The sequence below is a fragment of the Danio rerio genome, chromosome 3 (assembly GCF_049306965.1).
Source record: "Danio rerio strain Tuebingen ecotype United States chromosome 3, GRCz12tu, whole genome shotgun sequence".
NCBI lineage: Eukaryota > Metazoa > Chordata > Actinopteri > Cypriniformes > Danionidae > Danio > Danio rerio.
The window spans coordinates 38,165,050-38,183,721 of NC_133178.1; the positions used below are offsets into that span (position 1 = coordinate 38,165,050).

The window sequence follows — 18,672 nt, forward strand, 5'->3', positions numbered from 1 at the left end:
TTTGACTAATGTAAGTTAAGATGATCATACAAGTTTCTTTGATCCAACTAAAAAAATGCACATAATAAAACCGGAAGTCAAATTGGAAAAGTGTGGGTCAAAAGAATTGCCTGCTCTATTGTTAAAGTTTTCAAAACAGAGATTAAATGCGCACAAAATATGTCAAATAATCTAAAAAAAAAAAAAAAACATCACCACCCTCTTTGAAAAATGCTATTTTAGCAATTTACTTGGTCACACTTTATTTTGATGGTCCGTTTCTTGAATTTTAATTTACATTGCATCTCATGCCAACTAATTCTCATTTGATTATAGGTAGACTGTTAAATTGGGGTTAGGGTTAGTGTAATTTAACATGCACTTGCAAAGTTTCAGTTAAATCTCTGTTGAAAAAGCAGTTTCAGCAGATATTAAGCAGACAGTCTACTAATACTCAAATAGACCATCAAAATAAAATGTTACCTTTTAGTTTTTCTGCATGTTTACAACTTATTTAAGACACTAAATAGTGACATTAATTGAATAATTAATTGTAGCACTTTCCTTTAATCTTCACATTCCTCTTTGAGATGTTTATAAAGAATATTTCAAAAGCACATGTATATGACAAACAGAAACCTTTTATTAGGTATTTCATTACAGGCATGGAATTTCACATATGCTTCTTTCCTTCCTTAAGCAAGAAACATCTCCCCAGCTTGCCGCCTCAATTTTACCATTCAGAACAACACAGTCTTCACCCAGAGGATTTGCATCTTTGTTGTCATCAGGCGGTTTATCCCAGAAACTGAGAATAAAATGAATGAATGAATGAAAGAATGAATGAACAAATGAATAAAGGAACGACGACAACTGTGAAACTGTATAACAAGCTGCCATATGTCTGTTTATACCATTATTTTAATGTCTCCGAGCACCTCTTGTAAATGTACATTGTATTATTATTTTTAATATTACTTATTTTCATATTTTAGTTTATTTCTAATTATGTGTAACGTTTTAGTCATTTTGTTGTGTTATACTTTTAATGTTTAATTCAAAACACATGGCTGATTTTAGAAAAACTTGTTTTTTGTTGTTGTTGTTTTTGCAGAATTAATCTAATAAATATCAAGATAAATCCAAGATAAATTTTCTATTATTTTACAAAAAATACTTTAATGAAACAGTTTTGAATAACAACACATTATATTAAGATTATCTCTAAAAAATAATGATTTATGTGTATTTATGGACATTTTATCTTGAAACAATTTACTTTAACCCTTTTAAACCCTGTGTCTATTACAATGGACATCACGGCAGCCCATGTTTTTTGTGTTTTTTGAGCATTTCTAATTTAAAGCCTGCAGTCCATGAGCGTGGACAATTGTCATCCAATCAGATAGCCGTAAGGCTCAGCAAGTAGTAATTTAAAAAAAAATCCACTGAAAAGCAGCATGGCATCATTTCACTCTAGACACAGACATAAGCCACATTTACAATGTTTTTTTTTTTTTTTTCAGATTTAGTGATATTTTAGCAAATTGTGTGTAAAAAGTAGGGATTGCACATACTAATTAAAATTTTTAAATCTTTTGTAACATTGCAAGCTTTAGATAAAGCTTTAGGATGTTTTATTGGTTTAAAATCTGTTACTGAAATGAAATCTCCAGTAATTAACTTTTTTCTTTTTTTTTTGTATTTTATGTTAGTACAATGTTCGGGAAGTACTTGATGTCCAATGAACTAAACAAAAAATATATCAGGGGTGTTGAATTTTAATAATAATAATTGTGCCTCATTTATAGGAGATTGTGCCTGTGACTGTTTGTGCCTCCTGAATCAAACAATGATCTTTAAAATAATTAGGTGTAATTTTCATCTTTGTGTGTGTGTGTGTGTGTGTGTGTTAATAAAACATTGGTTACAAAATGGAAAAATTTCTCTCTCATTCACATTTTAAAAACAATAATAAGCAGAAAATATCAAAGTTTTCTTAAACATGCCATGTGGTATCAGGCTTGAGGTTTGCATCCTGAGCTAAAGCACAAAATGGTTGAAAATTATATTGTCATACATAATTAAAATCCAACGCTCAATCATTCATTTGCCTTCGGCTTAGTCTCTATTTCAGAGGTTGCCACAGCGGATTGAACCACCAACTATTCCAGCATATGTTTTATGCAGCGAATGCCTTTATAGCTGCAACCCAGTAATTCAATTCACCTATAGCGCGTGGGTTTGGACTGTGCGGAAAACCGGAGCCCCCGGAGGAAACCCACGCAAACATATCGAGAACATGCAAACTCTACACAGAAATGCAAACTGGCCCAGCCGGGACTCAAACCAGCAACCTTCTATCATATTTAAGGATTTTATATTATTTTTTATAGTGAATGGATTCAGTTTATTGTACATTATACATTTGTTGTATGTAATTCCAGTTGAAGGAACTTAAAATTTACATCGCAATTTTGTAATGCAGACAGATAACATAAACCCCCAATATATCATAATAAATATGAAACTATTTAAAAATGAAAGGAACTTTTGACACATCAGATACATTTATCAACACAGACATATAATAAAATAATACTTGCCTTCTTTGTAAATTGGTGTCATCCACCCACCGCCAATCACCTTCAGTCTGACTATCAGTTAAACCAATCCAAAATAATGCATTCAGACCAACAGTGCGGACATGCTTGGCAAGAGTTTCCTACAAAGACAGAGATTATTTAATCAATAACTTGTTTCATACATTAAAGAGACAGTTCAACTAAAAATTAAATCCACCCTCAAGTGATTCCAAACATTTATTTTAGTTCATTTTTCTGTTAAACAAAAAGAAGATATTTTAAAGAATGTTAAAAACCTGTAGCCATTAACATTTACAACATTCCTCGAATTTCCTTTTGTGTTCAAAACAATGAAACTCAATCAGGTTTGGAACAAGCGGAGGATAAATTAAAGAAGATGAACAAATTTTCATTTTGGGGTGAAGTGTGTCTTATGTCTTCATTGGAAATTAGAATTGGAATTTAGTAATATAATATCTGTGTACCTGTTCTTTATGGCTGTTGATGATGACCAGACCTCCACCCAGATCCAGACAGCGGTTTCTGCTGCTGCTCCAGTCCATCACATCAGAGGAGAAGACATAGTATCCGCCCTCACTTTTGATCCAAGTCTCTGGAAAATCTACAAATGTGGAATGTTTAAGGCAAATATTATTGCAAATAAAAATATCAACCATAAGTTACACCATACATTAACAATAACATTTTCTGTATTAATATGTTGTATTAACATTTATAAAATATTATGTTTAAATGTGCAGATACCATTTTAAAATGAAATGTGCTATTTTGCATACATTTCTAGCACAAAAATGCTACTATTTTATGAAGTCAGATTTTATATTTTTGTAATTTTGTTCAGCATATTAGAGTCAAATGTTTTGGGAAAGCTATTTTCATTACTACATAATTCAGAAAATACTGAAACAGACAAACACAGTTTTGTTTGTAGTTTAAAATATAATCAGACAAATTATGTATGAACATAAACCTCTGTTAAACCTTCAGAATACAGATCACGGTTTACAAGAAGGTTTCAAACTAAGAAGGATTGTAAAGCATTTATTCTGTTAAAATAGTTGGGTTAAAAATACTCTAACATATAACCCAACTATACATTATTACAGCACCTTCCCGACAAAAGGTTATTTTAACTCAATGCATTGGACTTTAAAATTTAACCCAATGCATTGGGTTATTATAATTAAATGTTATTTTTGTTCTATTCTGTTAATACTATTGCTACTATTACCAGTACTACTATTAATTTATAGTTTATAGTTATGGCTGGGTAAATAAATAACACACAGTTTTAAAAAAATATTGAAAATGCTTTATTTCCATTTCATTTTAGTTCCAGACACTTTTGTTAAAATAAATCAGGAATCACAAACAACGAAGAAACAGAACAAAGTGCAGACAGTTGTAAACTGAGCAAACAGAAAATTCTCTGTTGATGGAGCAGAATATGGAGCTCTGTGTGCTGTAGAGACTGTCTAGCAGCTGCAGCAGGCTCCACTCACTGTCAATGTGCAATACATTTTAACCACGTCCAAACGCTTCTAAAAGATGATCTTGGATGGTGAAACGAGTATAAAAACCACGACACGGAGAGGTAATTTGATAAAAAATTACAACAATATTATTGCGTTACAGCTTAAATTAGCTTTATAATGCAATAAAAGCTGTTTTGTGTCAGTTAAATCAGTTGTCTGTTGAAATTCAAAATTTTACCCCAACTGATTGAGTTATTAATAAATAACCTAATAAAGATAAAAAAGCACTAAATGTTTAACTCAATCATTAGGTTAAATAAATAACTCAACGTTTTTAGAGTTTATTAACCATAATCCAAATTCTAATGAGTTAAAAATTGTTTGCTAATGTTAGTCAACATGAACTTACCATGAACAACTTACATTTTTGAATCATTTTATAACAAATATGAATGAATACTGCAATAAATGTGTTATTCATATTAGTAAATACAATAACTAATGGAGCCTATTTGTGAAGTAAGACCAATAAAAGTTTGCTGTGTACACTAAAAAATATATATTTTTGTAATATTTCTGTAAAACAATTTATATGGGTTGAATTTCAAAAAACAAATTAAATACAGTAGTGTTCAACTTCATTTTTAAAGCTACCAAAGAAGGCACTAAAAAATCAGACAATGGCTTTTATCTTAAATCACTTGGCTTTATTTTGTATCGTACTTAAAACCCATAGAATTTTTTTTTAATTAATTGTTTGATATACATATTGTGAGGTATAAAAGTATTATCTGACACTTTTTTAGTGAATTGAAACCCATAGACAAAAATATATATTATGAAATGTGATTAAAAAAAATGTAATGTGTATTTTGAAGATTAATTTCCATCAAACACTTTATGAAAGCATGTCAATGCCTCAAAGAGTTTTTTAATTATTTGTTTAACATACATATTGTAAAAAATAAAAATGTTATCTGTTACTTTTTTGTATGCGAATCCCTTAATCTGCAACTATTAATGCAATATTTACTAATAACCTTAAATATATTTTTGATATTTCTGAAGAGCTTTATTCTGATGGAAAATAACATAAGAAAATTACTTGCTTTTATTTGGACAGTGAAGTGGCTGAGAGCGGTTCTTCTTATCCTTCTGAAAGAACTCCTTGATGTGAGCATCGTCATCAGTGTCTAGCATAGAAATAAATACAATTATACATTAGAAGTAATGAGCGTTGGTTTATGATTTGTTTTTTTTAAGCAAGCATAGAGAATGTGGGGTTTGTACTTAAATAGGAGCAGTTTGTTACTGGTTCACAACTCATCAGCCCGTCTGGCCCATCACTGTAATAACCTGTAAACAAACAAACAAAACACAACATATTACTACAGTGTTTGAGTTTAAGTATATTAACTATGCTATGTTAGCAAACTGTGATTAGAAGTGATTTTTTAAGTTTACGACGAACGAATAAAGTGTGTAGAATAAACAAAAACAATTTTAACGTTATTGTGTGAACGTTGTGTGAACTGTAACAAAATGTAATAACAGGTAGATACTCACACAAATAGGCCAACATGCCATTAGCCAGCAGAGACAGGAGGAGACCAGAGAAAACCCCCACACAGACGACAACTCCATTTTCAACACAGCAATTTCCATCTAAAATAACAAGAACACACACACACACAAAAATAGCTGTAAAATAAAAGATCAAAGTGATATGAATTGGTTTCCCCTTAATTGCACACTGTTACACTTACTTCCATGTTTCTGTGCTGATTTTGAGATGGATCTGGTATTGTAATAGACAGGCTCAAGCATCTTAAAGATCATAAAAGAAATGAAGCTATGAAGTTTTCATGCAGGATGAGTTTAAACTGGTGATATTTCCTGTCATCATTTCCTGTTTTATTATTAGTAGTTGAAGACATTTTGTGAAATGCTCAGTGGTAGTTATATGTGTTTATTATTATACTGCACCAAAATGGTTTTACCTCATTGCCAATATCATACTCTAATTAACTGCAATCATAAATTAATATTGGTGTTATCTTTTATGTTAGGAAAAAAATACATTTTCAGTCTATTTCTTACTGAAGCAGAGGCTTCTTGCTGTTCACACTTCACACAAAGAGATGTGACTGGTAAAAAAAAATCAGCAACCACAGAACTTTAGGTACGCTTCAAAAAATTGGCATTTGACACTGCAGGTTACTTGTTGCTATATTATAATTTTTTACCATTTTATCTTTTGGACATTTTTTTTCAATTTCGTTGCAATCATGGTCATTTTTGGTGAATAAATGATTAAAACACAGTTTTGCACTCATGACTGACCATTTGAATTATAGCACTGTTCAAAATTTATAATTTTGGCTTTTAAATTACTTTCAAATATATTTATGTACAATTCCATAATAAATATTATAAGGTCAAGAAAATACAGAAAATCTAGCAAAAAACAACAAATCTGTAATTTAACGTCCGATTATTTGTTTGTTTGTTTTCTTTACGTTAACTTTCTGTAATTGAACATCCGATATTTAAAGTTTTTTTTTTACGTTAAATTTCTGCCATTTATTCTCTGATATTTTAAGTTTGTTTTTTTTTTTTACAAAAATTTCTGTAGCTTAATGCCCGACACTTTACATTTTTTAATGGAAAATTTCTGTAATTTACCAGTCAATATTTAACTTTTTCTATTATGTAAAGTTTCTGTAATTTTACCTCCGATAGTTTTACTTTTTTTTTTTGTTTGTTTCTTTATTTAAAGTCTGATATTTAAATGTTTTTACAGACTATTTCTGTAATTTAATGTCAGATATTTTATGTTTTTTTTATAGAACGGAAAGTTCCTGTAATTTAACATCCAAGATTTTACTTTTAGCGAAAACTTCTGTTATTTAACATCTGATATTTTAATTTCTTAAGGACACATTTCAGTAATTTAACGTCCGATATTTTACCAATATTTTTTTCACAGGTTTTTTACAGTCTAGTTCAAGATTATGTAACATACAAGATACTTTTTTTATTCAGAAGTTTTTGGTATAATCTGTGAATAAAGATAAATATGAAACTGATGCAGAGAGCAAAATAAAAGCAATATTTTATGAGACTCTCACAAAAAAACACCAACACCACATCAGCCAGAAGAGACAGGAAGAGGAGAACCAAGAGAAGAACCACCACACTGACACAATCGCTCTTACCGCTGAAACATGCGAACAAATCAGAACTGTGAAAAAACTAATCTCCAATCATTTTCTGTCAGGCTGATGAATGAGCTATGCCACAATGGGGTCCTGCAGGATTGTCATAAACTCTTTCATACAATCATTATTACACAAAACTGCCGCTGACAAGAGTGTATGCATGCATGTATGTATGTATGAATGCATGTATGTATGTATGTATGTATGTATGTATGTATGTATAAACACACACACACACACACACACACGCACAAACACGCACACACATATATATATAATTTATGTTTATATATCTTATACATATTGTGGGGAGTCAACGGATCGTTCCAGAACCGAACAAGCCACAGACCATGTTATCCTTAAAAGATTGGTTGGTGCCTACGAGTCTGAGGCCGTACTCACACTAGGTACAGTTGCCTCGAACCGGGCCAAAGCACGCTTGTCCCCCCTCCCGTCTCCCCCGACGGCCCGCGCTCACACCATACCGGGCCACGGCACGCTTACGTCATCGCTGCTGCGCTGTTCAGAAGCGCTCTCTATGGCAAGCCTTTTTAGCATTTAAATCTTTGTTCTGACTCCATAAATATATTTAGAGATATCTCTAATTATATTTTGACTAGTCATAATTATAATTCGACTAGTCAGAATAACAATTAGAGATATCTACAATTGCAAATGTACTAGTACGAAATCAGATTGGAGATATCTGCAAATATATTATGACTAGTCATATTCCTCCATTGACTTGCATTGAAAAATATTTGCAGATATCTCTAAATGAGTTTTGACTCGTCACAATTGTAATTAGAGATATCTCTAACTGAGTTTTACTAGTCATACAGATGTCTTTAATTCGTAATATTTAGAGATATTTACAAATATATTTGAAGATATCTCTAATTAATTTACTATTAGTCGAATTACAGTTGTAGATATCTTGAATTGGATTTTTGACGAGTCAAAACTCAGAGATATCTGCAAATATTTTTCAATGGAAGTCAATGGAGGAATATGACTAGTCATAATATATTTGCAGATATCTCCAATCTGATTTCGTACTAGTACAATTGTAATTGCAGATATCTCTAATTGTCATTCTGACAAGTCGAATTATAATAATGACTTGTCAAAATATATAATTATATCTCTAAATATATTTATGGATAGTCAGAACAAGGTTTAAATGTTAAAACGGCTTGCCATACGCTCTCATTTAGCAGCACAGTGGAGATTTCTCTAGTTATATCCTTTCAGTCGTTTGTTATGCAGTGACATGCAGTCAAATATTTCGCCAAACAGTCCTTAGGGATGCGGGGACACAGTCAGATATTTTACCGAACAGATCCGCCACTTTTGGCGCTCGTAAACAATCAAAGCTCTCGTGCTGCAGGAATGAGGAGATCTGCTGAAGGCGCGCAGCTGTCATGCTGTGAGGAGTTCTCGTCTTTAATAAACTACGGCAGTTTGCGATCACTGAACAGTAAGAATGATTAATAAATCCATATCAAACAGTCCCTTAAAAGTCACGTCTCGCTTTCGGTTTCGGGCTTTGGCGCGTTTCGCGCTCACACACAAGCGTACCGCGCCAAAGCCCAAGTGTACCGCGCTCAGGCACACCTCTTCCAACCGGGCCAGGGCCGGCCAAGTGAACCGTGCTTGAGCCCGATTCAGCGCACTCACACTTCTCAAACGATCCGGGAAACGGGCCTGGGCACGGTACGGATGGCATAGTGTGAGTAGGCCCTGAGATTGATTTCATTTTCAAAGCAATCCACAGGCACCCAGCAAAAGGCAAATCCACAGGATACCTAGCCAGTCAACATCACAGTTGCGTGCTAATTAACTTTACACCCTAAAACAATAAGAGGCTCTACAATCAAAAACCCACCAAACCGGTTTTTGAGAAGTACCTTTTGGTTCGCTTGTCCTTTGGCGTCTGCAAGGAATACACATTCTTAGGCAGACACAGAAGCGATCAGAAACGCTTCCAAAGTTTAATGGACATACAGTAAAACTGTGTTTATTTGAGTAATGTATGTTTGCTTTATGTTTCTGTAGGTTTTTGTGTGTACATGTTCCATGTGTTTAACAAAACTGTTATAGATAGTTCTTGAGTAATAGCCCTCAGTGACAAATGAAATCTACAGAATGTTTGTGAAATACTTCATGTTTGGTATCGATTGAATGCTAAGAACGTAGCAAATGCTAGAAGTTGAATCCACTCAGTCATAACTCTCCTCAAACTGCTTGTGCGTGTGTATGTATGTGCATTTGTTTGTTTTACGTAGATTAGTACTTTGTGTTATAGAGTAGCAATAAACTTTTGTTTCGTTTTAAGATCCGTGTTGGTGTGTTGTGTGCTTTATAAGTTAATGCCTCAGCTTCAGATATTGCTACTTTGCTCATTAAATAATTAGATACTGTTTTTATATTGTTATTGTTGGCCACGTAATAATATAATACAGAATTGCTTTACACTAAACGTTCTATTTGCTGGACAAATACTTAAGTTAAGTGTAAGCTTTAAATAATTCTATGTGAATCATGTTCGAATCTTTGATTCGAATCCCCAAAGTTTAACATGATTTAAACCAAAGAGCTGATTCTTACATAGTGGTGGAGAATGCGGGCAAGCAGATCTAACTTTTAAAGCACAAAACCCAGAAATCACGTTGTTAATCTTTTCTATTTTTGTCCGGAAAGAATAGATTAGAGGGAACAAAAGTTTGCTACTGCACAATTTCATTGTGGTACCATTTGTTTTATTGCTTGACTGCATTTAGTGTTGTTAAGAAAGTAAAACTTCATTTATATTGTCCGCCGAGACACACTGTAAGCCGCTCTAAAGCGCATGTAGAGAAAGACAAAGCGTATTCCTTTGTGCTTATCTCATAACGTTATATAAGGCCTTCACAGTATGATTTCGTACGCCGCGATTCCCGGATGGAAACTCAGCTGTGTTTTCTCCTGGTAACTGATTTAGCATAGCTAACTAAATTCGTGTTGCCCTGTAATTTGCTAATACTTAGTAAATTATTTAAAACGCGGAGCTCAGAGAGAGCTGCCTAGCGTAGTTTATAGGAGAAGTTTTGAAATTGATCAATTGAAATTGTGGTTTGAATCCACGGATGTGTTTGCAGTCTAAACAGACTTAACACAGAGTGCTGAGATCCCCCATATCTCTGTCACGATTTGTATTAATCTCAGAAATCCTGTTGATTAATTTATCTCACTTTCATAAGTTGAGAATCGTTCAGTACTGTTAAGATATAAAATCTAACTAGTGCTTTTTGTTTGAACAGTGTGAGATGCGCCGCCATCTCAAGTGATACTGTGAAATTTGCTATTATTCCACTTTGTGGTCGTTGCCATAGCAGCAACCCTGGTCCGGAAGTACAGAGAGACTTGCCGGAATTACATTCAAGCGCGCATGTGCAGTCCACCAGCGCCAGCTTGAATTGTAAACAAAGAGCATAGCGTGAAGCTAAGCTAAACTAACGCTAACGCGTTTGCATTGAAGTCTATGCATTTCCAGTAGCAGCGAAGGCTAATAGATAGCACGTAGCATTTAGTGGTCTTAAATGCATTGTATGGCTGATGTTTGAAATAACTCTTGCATCTCAGTTATTTCTCTTTACTCACCTTGGAAAAGTTAACAAATGCAAAGTTAATCAAAGTGTGCACGATCTAACTGCTGAGTTTAATCACCATCATTTTATTTTATTTTTGTTTTTCCTGCTGTACTTGGACTGTTGAATTTGATCAGTTTGAACTCATATAAGCTGTTGGTTTTATTAGTGATGAATTATAGTTTTGTTTTCATGACTATAAATTAATGCTCTCTGACCTGTACAAGTATCAATACTTTTTCCATTCATCAACATCTAGGAACACCCATTTCCTATAATTGTTGATTTATACGGATAAGACTCACTGATTAAATAAATTATAATTGTTTGATTTAATGATAAACTGCATTAAATGTTACTCTAACCAGCTTCATTGTTTTGAAATTTTAATTTCATTAATGGTTCATTTATGCATGGCTCTATCATTTTAATAACAATTATTAATAAAATTTTGTCATAAGTGTTCTTATCAATTTTAAAGATAACTTATAAAAGTTATTACCACGTTTCAGATTTAAAGTTAAGTTCAATTCAAAATTGAATTTAGTCTATTAAATTCAGTTTATTTTAAGCCTGCTAACAGACAGTGCTCCCCCTGCTGCTTCATTGATGCAATTGGACAGTCCAGCCCAGTGAGCTGTAACGGTACCAACCTAAGCCATCATTGAGCCTAGTCTTAGAGCAGTAGCCCTCCAATTAGCCAAACTACAAAAGGAAAATTCAGATTTTTCTACTACGTAGGCTAAGCAGTTACTATATAACACAATAAAACCAACACTTCTTGTAGTGTCAACTCAACAGCGCCACCGCTTTGACATCCTAAATACACCTAATGCTAAGAGAAAACTAACTCCTTTGTTCTCTCTCTTTACTTACTATCTTCTTTTAACTAGACTATTGATGCTGGTTTAAGGATTGTGCTTGTGAGAGTCAAAAAGCAGAGAATTTTAGAAACATTTAATAGATGTTTGGGACACTTGAACACTTTTAATTGTTAAAATTGTCTGATCTCACCCCTCCTTTCTCACTCATCAGGTCACCCAGAAGATAGGCGTCGTTAGATCCAATTCTAAACGCGCATCCAGAAACAATTTATTTGGTGTACGGAGTCAATCCTATTCAGAAGCCAATACTGTTATTGTTGTCCTACTTTCTGTCACTTCAGAAGAAAGTTAATAGCAACTTCAGTCCTGGTATTTAGAAATCTTATTTTTATATTTAACAAAAGCTAAAGGAACCCTCTCTCTAGGAAAGTGGAAACTACAGATTTTCACCCTACTCCTTAGTCTCCTTATCACTTTTGTTTTCTTTGTTCTCTCACTGTGTCTGTGCTACTGACTCTTTCCACAGAGACTACCAGTTAGACACGCGTACCCACCAGAGGGCCACAGTTCCAGAGAACCACACTTAACTCAACATTAGTACACACTTAACATTGCACATTAACATTTCTCCTTTTCTGTTTGCATTGTTCTACCTTGTTTTTTTTCTTTCTCCTCTCTATCTCTTTTCAAGGTCTGTGTCAGTTAAAATCCTAAGTCCTCCCCCCGCCGCAAAACATGGCTCACTCCAAAGATCCTGTTGGCCACTGGAAGGACCTGGAAACATGGCTGAGCGTTGTAACAGGCAGTCTCCTCCCTAAAGCTGACGAAACACTACAGCACCTGACGCAAAACCAATTGGATGAGAACATACGACAGCATCATGAAGCAAGACCCAAGTCAAAGCTTCAACCACAAGGAGCTGGCCAAAATCACTGGTACTTTGAGTCACACACTCATAGCCACCCTCAAATTGAGTGACAGACACGCCTCCCAACTCCAACACAAGCTGACACGCCTGCAAGCCCGCATCGAGCAGCTAGAGCTAGAGGCTCAGGAACGTCTGGAACAACCAAGTGAGGTGGATGAAGGTACCACAGAGGAGATCGACAAACTACAAGAAGCTTTAACAGCAATCACAGAAGAAAGAGAACAAGCCAGAGCAGACCACGCTGACGTCGCTAACAAGCTAGATTACGCTGAACAGCTACTGAAGGAAGCGAAGGTGGACTTAAGAGACAAGAAGGCCAGAATCAAAGCCCTTGAAACTCACCTGAGCGAAGCAAGACATGAGATCGACAGACTAATGCAGGAAGTGGATGACATCAAAGAGGAGTCCGCCAGTGAACTCAGGCATGCCTACGCACTGCGCTATGAACCTCCAAAGACAAGATGTGCACCAGCCTCGCCCCTGCCAAGCAGGACGGGATCCCCTGTCCCTGAGCTCTCACCTATTGAAAGAGGTGAAAAACCACGTCGAAGATCTTCACCAACACCTTCTGAAGAGCCTTACCTTACCCCACAGCGACGAGAGCCTGTGATAGCCAGTCACAGATCGTCATACAGTCTGGACCTTAAAGACCTTGACAAGCTGGCCAGAAACATTGGCAAGTTTACTCCAAGTGTGTCAGGTGGTTTGGAGGTCCACGCTTATTTGAAAGACATTGATTTCCATCTGGAAATGAGACCTAATGTCTCTAATAAAGAAAGACTGTACTTGCTTCGAGCCACATCCAGCACTGAGGTGCGCAGCTTCCTGGACCGACAACCGGCTCGGGTAAAGAATGATTATCGCTTGCTCCAAGAAGCCCTCATCAAAGAGTTTGCAAACCCTGAATTAGATCAAGGACTGTTAGGTGCTCTGGAGACAAAACAAGCTCGCAATGAGTCCCCACATGCTTACTACAACCGACTCAGGCAAGCCTTTTTCGGAACTCGCAACGAACCGAATATGGAAGAAGACCTGAACTTTAAGATTCTCTTCCTGAGAAACCTCCATCCTGCAGTAAGCCAACATCTCGGAGTACTCGCATGCCCACGAACAATGAGCATCCAACAATTGCGAGATTTGACACAGAAAGCCCACAACAAACAAAAGATGGTGTTAGAGAAGAACACTAAAACTGCAAAAGTTCTTGACTTTAACACCCAGAATCCAGAACTGGCACTAGAGGGTGCCCAACGCCCAAACAGCGTGAGACCACTATCCCCAGCATGGAATGCGTCTTCGTCTAATAGACAACGGAACTCCTACGCTGACACGAGATTCAAACAGAGGAACAGTCACTGGGATGGACCGCGTGGACAACGACGCTCACCTGAACACCACCAGGAAAGAAACCAATGGGGGTCAAACAAAAGCTGGTCACCATCTAAGGGAAGACATCAAAACCCTGGATCATCAAGTCCAAGGAGTCAACGAAGGTACTCCAAAAACTTCCACCCTGACAACGCTCAGACTCAATCCCAGCAAGAGGAAAATGCCCCACCGGGATTTAACCCTCAAGAACTGGTAAAATTGATGATGAAAGAGTTTCTCAAATGCATAGAAGAGGACAGGAAACGGGAAAAGGAAAAAGCAGATTCAGCCTGACTAGTCGCCGAGCGGAGAAGCAACAACCACCTGAACCAACAAACACTTGCAGGTGAAAGCCCTCAGGCTCCCAAAAGTGCCGTTCGGGTCGTCTGCCACTTCTCCGACAAACCTCAGTTCAGTCCTGAAACCCTTCCTGACCCATGCCAAACTCCGCTACCTCCGTTACTGGATGAACATTTGACTGCTCCATCATCATTGAACAACAAATGGGGGAGGACCACAACTTGACACAGATCAACTGTTCTACCCTCTACATACTAACATAACCTTTGACATTCTAGGGAACACCTAGTTAAACACAACACTAATACTTTCTCCTCTACAGCACTGCTAGAACAACCTCTAGTAAGAGAGGAGCCACTCCACGTACGCAACACTGTTATTGCTGGTTTTTAACCTACCTTGTTTTGTTGCATCACTGTGCCTATTCATTTCCTTCTTTCTCTCTCTCCCTAACTAATTTGCAGTTCCAGTCCCCTCTACAGGGAACTCCTGCAAATTCATGCACAGGGCCGAAAAAGTAGGATTGACTCCTTCTCCCAAATTAGTGTCAATTGCTGCAGAATTATTGCTCATTTAAGTTGAAGCTAGCGCCACTACATACTCGCAATGAAGTAAACTAGCTAAATAACTAAATTTGAATTATTTCAGGCAATGTTACACTACACCTTGTGTTCTTAACCCGAACAATTTAAGCTAAAACCTGCACCAGAACTCAGTCTATGGAATGGAAATGTGGTTTGTGTCTTGTGTGTCTGTTCTCTCTCTACCTATGCCTCTTGTTCCAGTGTCTGCCGATGTTCATGCCAGGAACATCACCATCCAAATGGGGGATGTGGGGAGTCAACGGATCGTTCCAGAACCGAACAAGCCACAGACCATGTTATCCTTAAAAGATTGGTTGGTGCCTACGAGTCTGAGATTGATTTCATTTTCAAAGCAATCCACAGGCACCCAGCAAAAGGCAAATCCACAGGATACCTAGCCAGTCAACATCACAGTTGCGTGCTAATTAACTTTACACCCTAAAACAATAAGAGGCTCTACAATCAAAAACCCACCAAACCGGTTTTTGAGAAGTACCTTTTGGTTCGCTTGTCCTTTGGCGTCTGCAAGGAATACACATTCTTAGGCAGACACAGAAGCGATCAGAAACGCTTCCAAAGTTTAATGGACATACAGTAAAACTGTGTTTATTTGAGTAATGTATGTTTGCTTTATGTTTCTGTAGGTTTTTGTGTGTACATGTTCCATGTGTTTAACAAAACTGTTATAGATAGTTCTTGAGTAATAGCCCTCAGTGACAAATGAAATCTACAGAATGTTTGTGAAATACTTCATGTTTGGTATCGATTGAATGCTAAGAACGTAGCAAATGCTAGAAGTTGAATCCACTCAGTCATAACTCTCCTCAAACTGCTTGTGCGTGTGTATGTATGTGCATTTGTTTGTTTTACGTAGATTAGTACTTTGTGTTATAAAGTAGCAATAAACTTTTGTTTCGTTTTAAGATCCGTGTTGGTGTGTTGTGTGCTTTATAAGTTAATGCCTCAGCTTCAGATATTGCTACTTTGCTCATTAAATAATTAGATACTGTTTTTATATTGTTATTGTTGGCCACGTAATAATATAATACAGAATTGCTTTACACTAAACGTTCTATTTGCTGGACAAATACTTAAGTTAAGTGTAAGCTTTAAATAATTCTATGTGAATCATGTTCGAATCTTTGATTCGAATCCCCAAAGTTTAACATGATTTAAACCAAAGAGCTGATTCTTACAATATATTGTATGACATAGTACGCAAAAATGCTTCACAAAGTATTAAGAAATCTGTCAAAACTGAACAATGAAACAATTGCAAAGAATACCAAGATTAAATGAAAAATCTGCCTTGCCAATACAAATATATCATTCTGATTATACACAAAAATAATAACCATGACCAATCATCTTGTGTGTGGCCTTGATCGTTAGAGAGAAGTGAGAATGTCAAGTTCACTTATTTCAGACACACTGCCAAAAACACAGACTGTAAATAGGAACGGTTTCCCCTGTAGAAGACAGCCAGCAGACGATTAGACGATAGCTTTGTTTAGCATCAGATTGAAATAGACACTTAGACAAGTAATTATATACGTGTATAGCGCGTATTTAATCCTGCACAGTGTGATTGAGCTGAAGTGAGACTCTGCTAAGCGAGTGTACAGTATGAATATATTCCAAATCAAACTTTTGAATTTATTTTAAAACCCTTTAAATCTTTAACTTTATTCAAATGGCTGGGCTGAAAACAATGATAGGATTTCAACTGTTATCCGCAGACAGTGTTGTTCTGTTGGCTTCATTGAACATGGATCTTCAGCATGCACTGGAGTGGTTTGCTGCCAAGTGTGATGCAACTGGGATGAGAATCAGCACCTCAAAGTCCGAGGGCATGGTGCTCCACCGGAAAATGGTGGTTTGCCATCTCCAGGTTGGAGGAAAGTCTTTACCCTAGATGAAGGAGTTCAAGTATCTTGGGGTTTTGCTCACGAGAGAGGGAAAAATTAAACGTGAGATTAACAGGCGGATTGGTGCAGCGTCAGCAGTAATGTGGTCGATGTACAGGTCCGATGTAGTAAAGAGGGAGCTGAGCCCAAAGACAAAGCTCTCAATTTACCGCTCAATTTACGTTCTCACTCTCACCTATGGTCAGGACCGAATAGACAAGCTCTCAGATACAAGCGGTCGAAATGACTTTCCTTCACAGGGTGGCAGGGCACACCCTTATAAATAGGGTGAGAAGCTCTGTCACCCAGGAGGAGTTCGGAGTAGAGCCACTGCTGCTCCACATCGAGAGAAGTCAGGTAAGGTGGCTCGGGCATCGGTTTCAGATGCCTCCAGGACACCTACCTAGGGAGGTGTTTCAGGCATGTCCGACCTAAAGGAGTCCTCGGGGAAGACCCCGTACATGCTGGAGAGTCTATGTCCCTCGGCTAGCCTGGGAACGCCTTGGGATTCCCCCAGAGGGGAAGTCTGGGGTTCTCTCCTAAGATTGCTGCCCCCGCGACCCAGCCCTAGATAAGTGGATATAAATAACATGACAAATGACATGACATAAACACAGATACTACAAAAACATTTTCGCACATGGTGTGTCCCATCAGGTAAGAAATTCTGTAGCATCATTGTAATTTTCAGACCCATCAAAACACAGACACTAAAATAAGGAGGTATGTCAAACAAGTAGACAAGCACTCAAGAAGTTAAGACCAAGAGTGGGAGTACTTGGACAAGACATTGATTATTTACTTCTCTTAAATAGGACATTTTAAATAAATCATTTGATCGAATTATTCAAAGATTCACAGGGACTTGATGTCACCAACTGGTTGTTTAAGTCAACACAGGCTCAATGGAAAAACATGAATCAATCTCTTATTCAATATTTAACTAACCCTTGGAGGAAATTTCCTACAAAAATATCTCAAAACACTTGCATAGAGGAAACGGTGGCATTAAATAAGCCAAAACTAGTGTGCGTTTACTCTAATCTGCCAAAAAGGAAACAAAGCGAGACTGACCGCAAACCAACTCAGAAATAACAAACCAAAACCCAGATGTTCACAGCAGCTGCTACTTTTTATTTAGCACAAAAGAAAAAAAAATTAATACACGTTGACATCTTTCACTCCATCATAAAATCCTAAAGACCCGTTTTCAGTTGCGTTCATTGTATTTTCCACAACCTGTCTTTCTTCAAATTACCCACACTACGTTCAAGAAAACCACAACTTTCAATATTCAATAGGCACTGCCGATATCTCTTAAAATTGTACTGCTTTGATAAATCCATCCGCTTTCAATTCCTTTGATAAATAAAAGGTTAGAGCATATGTTTTCAACATGATCAGTATGTTCTATAGATCCTTCAGAGGCGTACAACTTTATTAGCAGGCGAAATCGATCATCCACGACACAAATCCCCACATTTCAATCCCCCTTCCCACCCCAATGAAATCTGCTTCCTCAAAAAAAAAAAAAAAAAAACACCATCCTTATTGCTAATTTATGGTGATCCCCCTCAATCTGCCAGTGGCTTCCAAAACACTGTGAATATTTCTCACTTCATCCTCATGTACACCAAAGCTTCTCTGTTGGCAAATGCATGAATGGGGATCACAGGCAGTTAGAGAGACAAATAAGCAATAAACTGATTAGAGAGGACAGATTAAAAGCAAAGCAGAACCAAAAAATCTCATTCGCCAAGTACCGCACCATCAGTTGGTCAACGTTTTCAAAAGAGAGACGCTTTTCTTTGATGGCAACAAACAGTTTAAGGAGAAAATGCGCACAGGAAA

General features: G+C 36.5%; 1 protein-coding gene and 1 pseudogene across 2 annotated transcripts in view; one reads left to right on the forward strand and one right to left on the reverse strand.

Moving 5' to 3' along the window:
* Window positions 1-18,311, reverse strand: part of LOC110438754 (uncharacterized) — a 29,562-nt gene extending 11,251 nt beyond the window's left edge. The window contains exons 1-7 of one of the 2 annotated variants that reach the window (XM_073944911.1): window positions 17,225-18,311; window positions 5,627-5,725; window positions 5,351-5,416; window positions 5,170-5,253; window positions 3,050-3,186; window positions 2,586-2,704; window positions 717-787 (exon numbers count right to left, since the gene is read on the reverse strand). In XM_073944911.1, the coding sequence (XP_073801012.1) occupies window positions 717-787; window positions 2,586-2,704; window positions 3,050-3,186; window positions 5,170-5,253; window positions 5,351-5,416; window positions 5,627-5,642 (493 nt within the window). In that variant the 5' untranslated portion in view covers window positions 5,643-5,725; window positions 17,225-18,311. Of the gene's footprint in view, window positions 1-716; window positions 788-2,585; window positions 2,705-3,049; window positions 3,187-5,169; window positions 5,254-5,350; window positions 5,417-5,626; window positions 5,726-5,826; window positions 5,967-17,224 lie in introns of those variants that run through there. The other variant, XM_021471864.3, reaches the window with a different exon arrangement.
* On the forward strand, window positions 12,295-15,834 carry LOC141381251 (uncharacterized; annotated as a pseudogene).
* Window positions 18,312-18,672: the final 361 nt, after the last annotated feature.